This window comes from Sphaeramia orbicularis, chromosome 18 (genome assembly GCF_902148855.1).
Source record: "Sphaeramia orbicularis chromosome 18, fSphaOr1.1, whole genome shotgun sequence".
Taxonomy (NCBI): Eukaryota; Metazoa; Chordata; class Actinopteri; order Kurtiformes; family Apogonidae; genus Sphaeramia; species Sphaeramia orbicularis.
The window spans coordinates 18,873,511-18,881,110 of NC_043974.1; the positions used below are offsets into that span (position 1 = coordinate 18,873,511).

The following is a 7,600-nucleotide window of genomic DNA, read 5'->3' on the forward strand; positions in this document are numbered from 1 at the left end:
TTATTCCAATGATCATGTAAACAGCACAATGTGATAGTCTTTATCAGAGAGCAGCAGAGAAATCAGATTAACACACCTATGGTAGACTTTGTCCATGCTCTGATGTCTATGTGCATGTGTACCTGTTAATCTGATTTATTTTGTTCTACTACATCTGCACATGAGTATAAAAACTCCAACTAGAGAAGAATTCGGAGAGCGCAGACCCCCCCCCATTACCACCAAAATGTTATCAGTTGTTCCTTGTGCCACTATCAACATTATCTGAAAATTTCATGAAAATCCATCCATAACTTTTTGAATTATCTTGCTTGCGGAGGTAATAATGGACTGAAACATGTAAACAAGGGTTTTTCAATTGTCACATTCTGAAGTGCATGTGCTTATTAGCTCCACCAGGAGGTATTGTGACCACTGTGCTTTGTGTGTTTGCGTGTTTGTTTGTTTGTTAGCAAGATAACTCAAAAAGTTATTGATGGATTTTCATGAAATTTTCAGGAAATGTTGACACTGGCACAAGGAACAAATGATTCAGTTTTGGTGGTGATTGGGGGGGGGGGGGGGGGGGGGCACAGATCTGTCTTGGCGGAGGTCTGCGCTCTCTGAGTGCTTTTCTTCTTACTATTATTATTATTATTATTTTATCTTGTTTGTTTTCGCACCATCTTGTTTTTTGCACCATCTTTATGCATGTGCTCTTTATTCTGTTGCTGCCTTTACCGCTGAATTTCCCCATTGTGGGATCGATATATCTAATCTAATCTAGTCTAATGTAAATACATCGGATTCCTATTATTACAATTGTCTGATTAGTCCCAGTTATTGGATTTTGATTTTAGGGTTTTGTAAACAGGTGTAAATGCTACTAAAATAATTTTAAGGACAATGTTTAGAAACTGACAGCTGATGAGTTTTGGGATGACAGTTTGTGGAGCTGTGTCAAACTACACTTTCCTCTTGTTATTAATAAATCGATTGTAACCATTGAAATGTTCCAGGACTCCCTTCTTCCCAGTGCTTTGAGTGTGTTTGGTGACTGTTAGTCTTTATCTATTTGAAGACACAGTAAAGTACAGACAGATGAGTAAAGTGTGTAGGAAAGATAAGAAACTCTTAAAACACAGATAAATAGTTTATATTTCACCTCATGCAATCTGAATGTGGAGACACAAAGCTGTTTGACAAAGTTAAACAGTTTACACTTTTTACATCTCTCCTATCCTGATGAAAAAGTCAACTCTGAATCTTTGAAAACTTGTATTTCTCTGAAAGCCTTTCTAAATGACAAAGATGTACAGTATGTTTGACGTCTATGTAAAGCAGCTAAACATTGGCATCATCACTTCTGTTGCTTCATGGGTTTCTATAAAACAAACAGAAGAGGCCTGGGTGTTGGAGTGATTTGCATAATGACACCACTTAACCCTTTAACTACCAGACTAAGAGGAACCTGATAAGGAACCTGATGAGTAACTCAACCATATGGTTGAGCTGGCAGTTAAAGGGTTAACTCATCAGTGTTTGTCCATCTATATGTGAATATCAGTCCACTCAGCCCACAAAACAGCAGCAGAATGGAGAGGATCTTATTGGCTGTGTTATGTCTCTCAGGTCAGTGAAATGTTTATTATGTCTGTGTTCGTTATTCAAAAATGGTAAAAATGCAGTCAAATCAGTAAGTCAGTGTCATTGTCAAGTTAACCCATAAAGACCCAGAGCTACTTTTGTGGCAGTTCCCAAATGAATTTTTACTTTTCTTTTTTTTTTTTTTAATCTTTCTTAACTGATTCACCATCATTTATTTTAATATTATGCTCTGGATATTTTTTTTTAAGTATAAATCAGGTATTTTCCTTAATTTAATTCACCGATCATGTAGATGTTCATAAAATCTCATTAAAATTGAGTTATTGTATCAAAAACCGAGAATACTGACAAAAACATGACTTTTTTGTAGTAAAGTATATCATTAACTGAACATGTGTTTCAATCCACTGTTTTACTGGTGAATCAATATTGTAGAAAATAACAGTGTTTCCACGGTAACTATGGAGCCTCTGAACGTCCACATGGGTCATATCTGATGACCATGAAAAGATGCAGAACTGCATTTTACACCAATTATTTACATGCATTGATAGGATTAATGGATAAACAGGTATTAAACAGTTTACATCAGCAGATGGTTTTGGTTGTTGGTGAATGTTTGGGTCTTTATGGGTTAAAAGTAGACTTAAAAATAATATTTGAAACTTATTTATCGGTCTAATTGAAAAAAGACATTCTCATGGCCAATCTTCCATAGCACTGTGATATTCTGTCAGTAGACCTGGGGGTATGGATTCCTCTAGAGCAGGGGTGTCAAACTCATTTCTTCCAGAAACTGCATTCAGCCCTGTTAGATCTCAAGTGGGACCAGTAAAGTAAAAGCATCATAACCTATAAATAATGACAAATTTTTACCTCCGCCAAGTGTAACTGCGGAGGTTATGTTTTCATCGGGGGTTTGTCTGTCTGTCTGTCTGTCTGTCTGTCTGTCTGTTAGCAAGATAACTCAAAAAGTTATGGACAGATTTGGATGAAATTTTCAGGAAAGGTTGATACTGACACAAGGAACAAATGACTAAATTTTGGTGGTGTTGGGGGGGGGCCTGATCTGCCTTGGTGGAGGTCTGCACTCTCCGAGTGCTTTTCTAGTTCTCTTTGTTTTAGTGCAATAAAAAAAACTTATACTACTTACTATATCATTATATTATATATATATATATATATATATATATATATATATATATATATATGTATATTATATATAATAATTTATAATAATAATTTATAATAATATATATATATTTTTATATATTATTTGGTAACAAGCATAATATTGTTTAAAAATTTGGAGTTTGGAAGTAAAATAAGAACAGTTTCTCATTCAATTTGTCCAGGTCGTTTTTTCTTCTTGGTAGTTCTTCGAGGTTCAGCTGGACTAGTTTTGCTTCAAAAGAGTAAAACTAGTCCAGCTGAACCTAGAAAAATGGAGTTGTTGCTATTTATAGGTTATTATGGTACTATTTTACTTTAGATCATATTGGTCTGTATGTGGAACCTGAACTAAAATGAGTTTAACACCTTTGATTCTTAATGTCTTCTGTGTAATTTTTCGCACTTCGTAAATTCATCTCGTGGGCCAGATTGGACTTCTTGGCGGCCCGGTTTTGGTCCCCAGACCCCCGCTCTGGAGTAAGATGCCACACTTATAAATATGGTCAAAACTGCTGTGTTAAAATATAGTTTATATGTACAAACATTATGAATGACATCAGAGTGAAGAGGAATATCGTTAGCCTCGTAGCATAACTGCCTAAGTCATACACTACATTGACAAAAGTATTGGGACACGTTGAACACGGCCGTAACGAAATCTACTGAAATGTCGATCAAAATAAAGTCCAGTTACAACACATCCATCACTTAAAATAATGTCATGGGATGTTTGGGGTCACAGCTGCGTGGCCAAAAGTGACTGTGTGTATTCATGAACAACACAGCAGCAGGAAGTTTGTTAACACCGTATCAGTAGCAGTATCAGTATCAGCTCTACGATTGTGCACTCTGGGATTATGGGTTTAATAAAGATATATTTATGTGTTATAAAGAGTCTGATCACCAACACCTTTTAGGTTTCAGTGCTCCAGACAAGTAAATGACATGTGTTTTGATGTACACTACATTAGTGCTGTCTGCTTGGAAACACAGTTTGCAGTATATCCACCCTTTGCAGGTACTTTGTGCGTTACTTGCACTATTTCTGTCTTATGCATATACAAAAGATGTTGATGCCTTGAAGGATTTGGCCTGAAACAGCATACTATTCATTTTCTCTGTAGAGATTAGTGGGTAGTAAAGGCTGAGGCTATAGCAAAGAATATATAAAATAACACTACCGGTCAAAAGTTTTAGAACACCCCAATTTTTCCAGTTTTGTATTGAAATTCAAGCAGTTCCAGTCCAATGAACAGGTTGAAATGGTACAAAGGTAAGCAGTGAACTGCCAGAGGTAAAAAAAAAAAAAAAAAAAAAAAGGTAAGGTTAAACAAAACTGAAAAATAATGTACATTTCAGAATAATACAAAAAGGTGAACAAGAGATGGGTTAACAACTTAAAGCAGTTCTGCAGCAGTGGAGGTTGATCAAGCCTCGAAAGTTGGTGCTACCAATTCCTACAGAGTGTTTTCAATGGTCTCACATGTACACTTAAATCGAGTTGATTTTAACTCGCACGGAGGTTATTCCAAAGACCAGAATTTGCTGAGTAGAAAAGTGTATTTACTGACTTAATGACTCTGAATTAATTCATATTGAGCTTGTCAGATAAAAGGTTTAATGGAACACACTACCAACCCAGGTGAAAACATTTGTACAAATGTCTTTTTGTAGAGTTTGGTTCATATTTTTCTAAAATCATGCTTAATTATTCTGCTTTTGTTGGAGATTTATTCTCTTGTGTTTCTGTATCAACCTATCACAGTGTTCTGTGTCTTGAAAAAAGTAATTACTGATTGATCCACTGATTGATTAATTGATTTGATGGTTAGTTTGAGCCACTAACAAGTTCCATGTAATCAGATGGACTCATCCTTCTGATGTAAATCTCTCCACAGTCTGGAGCATCTCCACATGCCTCCTCCATCAGTACCACTATGTCCATGAATTAAAGACTTGGACTGAAGCTCAGTCCTACTGCAGAAGACATTACACAGACCTGGCCACTATTGAAAACTCCTCAGAGGTGGACCAGCTGATCAACGCAGTGTCTGATAAAAGTGTGTCTGAGGTGTGGATTGGTCTGTTCAGTGAAGTGGACTGGAGGTGGTCCGATGGATACACAGGCAATGAATCTGGATACAGACGCTGGTGTGCAGGTTGGTCTGAACCAAATTTTTGGGCAGCTGATCAATTCTGTGTATTCTATTGTTCATCTGGATGGTGGGATTATGGCTGTGAAGAAGGACTTCCATTTATCTGTTTCTCAGGTAAGCATACAGCAAAGCATATTAGGATCATGAACAAAGACTGAATTCAGTATGTAAACATAACACAGACCCACTTTACCTGCAGGAACACAGTTTGTTTATATTAATCAAAGTCTGAGTTGGACCGCTGCTCAGAGCTACTGCAGGTCCAACTACGTGGACCTGGCCACCGTGAAGAACCCCAGTGACGACCAGATGATCCAGAATGTTACGCCATCTGACAGCTCAGCTTGGATTGGTTTATTCAGAAATCCAAACTTCAACTGGCCTGATGGGAGCAGCTTCTCATTCACCTACTGGTATGATGATTTCAATCCTCTTAACTCATTGAAGATCATATGTGGTGTTGCATATTTGAAGAATTCAGGAAAATGGAGGTTTGTACCCTGTGACAACAGAAGACCATTTGTCTGCCATGGCACCCCCTCTGGTGAGTGATTTACTGTCCCTCAGTGAAAAAGAGAGCATGTTGAACTACTGTCTATACAGTCGCAGAAAAAAATATTAGACCATCAAAAGTCATCAAAAACAATGGTTATGCAATCAAGTACTACCTCCTGTGTGTATCATGTGACTAAAACAGACAGAAAAGAAAACATGGAATGCCTAAAAGCACTGTTCTTGTCAGTACAATGCCATAGATATTGATGTAAGAACTGAAGTGATTTTGGTTTTTATCAAGAAAACATGGAAAATGTTTCGATATCAGCTCTGAAATTAAACTCTTAGGAGCTATTTTTTCTGTTATCATTATATTTGTCCAAACAAATGTATCTTTAGTTGTACCAGGCATCAAAATGAACAAGAAACTGAAGAAAATAAGGGGTGGTCTAATAATTTTTTCCATGACTGTAAAGAGGAACACTTTCAATGCAATGTTATGTTGTCTTCTGTTTTCCTTTAGTTGTGAAGAAGCAGACAGTGAAGCTGAGGATGAAGGTGGAGGACTCCTCTGTGGACCTGAATGATCCTGTTATCAGAGCAGACATCCTGAAAAAGGTCAAGTCTCCAACAAAAAAACTGAAACTACTGCTGGATCTTCACCAGTAGCAACCAGTATATATTTGACCAATCCCCTCCTTCTCTCTCTAACCTTATGTAGCACATATAACACAGTTTAATGAGGTTGGACTTGAATACCGCACCTCCACCCATTTAATGAATACAGGAAAATACAGGTTCAGCTTCTCCTAAAAGACACATCTGTCCATCACGCTTTAATACTCAGCTGCATGTGTGATAATTTACATTTGTTGTATTTCTTAAGGTTAATTTCATTTCATTTTATACACATTTTCACAGCTGCAGGAAAAACTGAATATGACTGGAGTGACTCTGAAGTGGGGAGAACAGCCTGATGGGAAAGTTTTCCACAAGATGAAGGAACATCGCCAGAAAAAAAACAAAAAGAAAACTGAGCTCTGAACCTGAACTTCCACTGTTTTTCATTAGAATGCTGTGCAGAGTAACACCCCGTCTCTGAAACCTTTCACATCAGCTGAATCTCAGTGGGTGAAACAGGAACATTAAAGGATTTGGCATTATAACATTATTTTTTTCCAGCCTTTCATTGCTGTTATTAACCATCAAAATGCAGTTTACTGAAACATCATAGACATTTCCTTGTCACAAAATGTAGTTCAATGTAATAAACATAAAAAAAAATACACCAATGAACATAAGAACAGTGCTTGGACACAGTTGAACAGATTGATTTTGACAGTTTGTGGCTTGGTGAAGGTTTACTAAAATAAGACGTTTCAGTTTTGACAGATTTTCCTGTATGTACCTTCACTGATTAGATTGGTTAACTTTAGGCATGAGGACTGATGAGCCAATCAGGGGCAGAGTAGGGCGGGTCATGCCAAGGAAGATATCGCTGATTTAGTGCCAGAGCCAGGGCTCTGCTTAGCGTTGGCTGCCTCTGGAATCTGATTGGACACCACGGGTGCCAGTGCCACCCCAGTTGATTGACAGGTCACTACATGTCTCATTGAAAGACGTGCAATTATTGGAAATGTGAACAAGAAAGGCAGAATAAACATATTTCAAATGAGTGACACATCTCAAGAGAACCTACTTTAATGAAATACATAATTCTGTTGTAAGTTTTAGGGGCGTTTCAGAATGAGTCACTGTTTTAAACTATTGGTCATATGACTGCACATCTAGAGGAGAGATGTTGTCACCAATAGTTAAACTATGCAAGTAGGCTAACGTTATGAAAGGCTAACATTATGAAAGGCTAATGTTATCCTATGTTTGTCTCATGTCGAATACATTTCCATTCATGCAGCTGCTTATGTGACCAGTAATACCTACAAACTGTTCCTGATCAAGTCATGATAATGTTATAATAGTGAGCAAATACTTCTGATGGATTTTTGGGTAAACTAAATAGAGTAGTTTTACATGTCACTGTTTCGAAAACGGCGTTTTTCTGGACTCCAAAAAAAAAACAAAAAGGGGGGCAAAAATTGAGAGTATACCCACTTCTTCAGGGACCACTACAACACTGTCGAATAGTATTTAACATTATCCAATGGGGACTTTAAGTCGAGGGCTTTTTG

General features: G+C 37.2%; 1 protein-coding gene across 1 annotated transcript; it reads left to right on the forward strand.

Moving 5' to 3' along the window:
* Window positions 1-1,534: 1,534 nt before the first annotated feature.
* On the forward strand, window positions 1,535-7,260 carry LOC115438743 (putative C-type lectin domain family 20 member A). The gene is made up of 5 exons (XM_030162534.1): window positions 1,535-1,611; window positions 4,659-5,030; window positions 5,116-5,460; window positions 5,935-6,029; window positions 6,333-7,260. Exons 1-5 carry the CDS (start codon window positions 1,575-1,577, stop codon window positions 6,453-6,455), a joined length of 972 nt encoding a protein of 323 aa, XP_030018394.1. The 5' UTR covers window positions 1,535-1,574; the 3' UTR covers window positions 6,456-7,260.
* The last annotated feature ends 340 nt before the right edge of the window (window positions 7,261-7,600 follow it).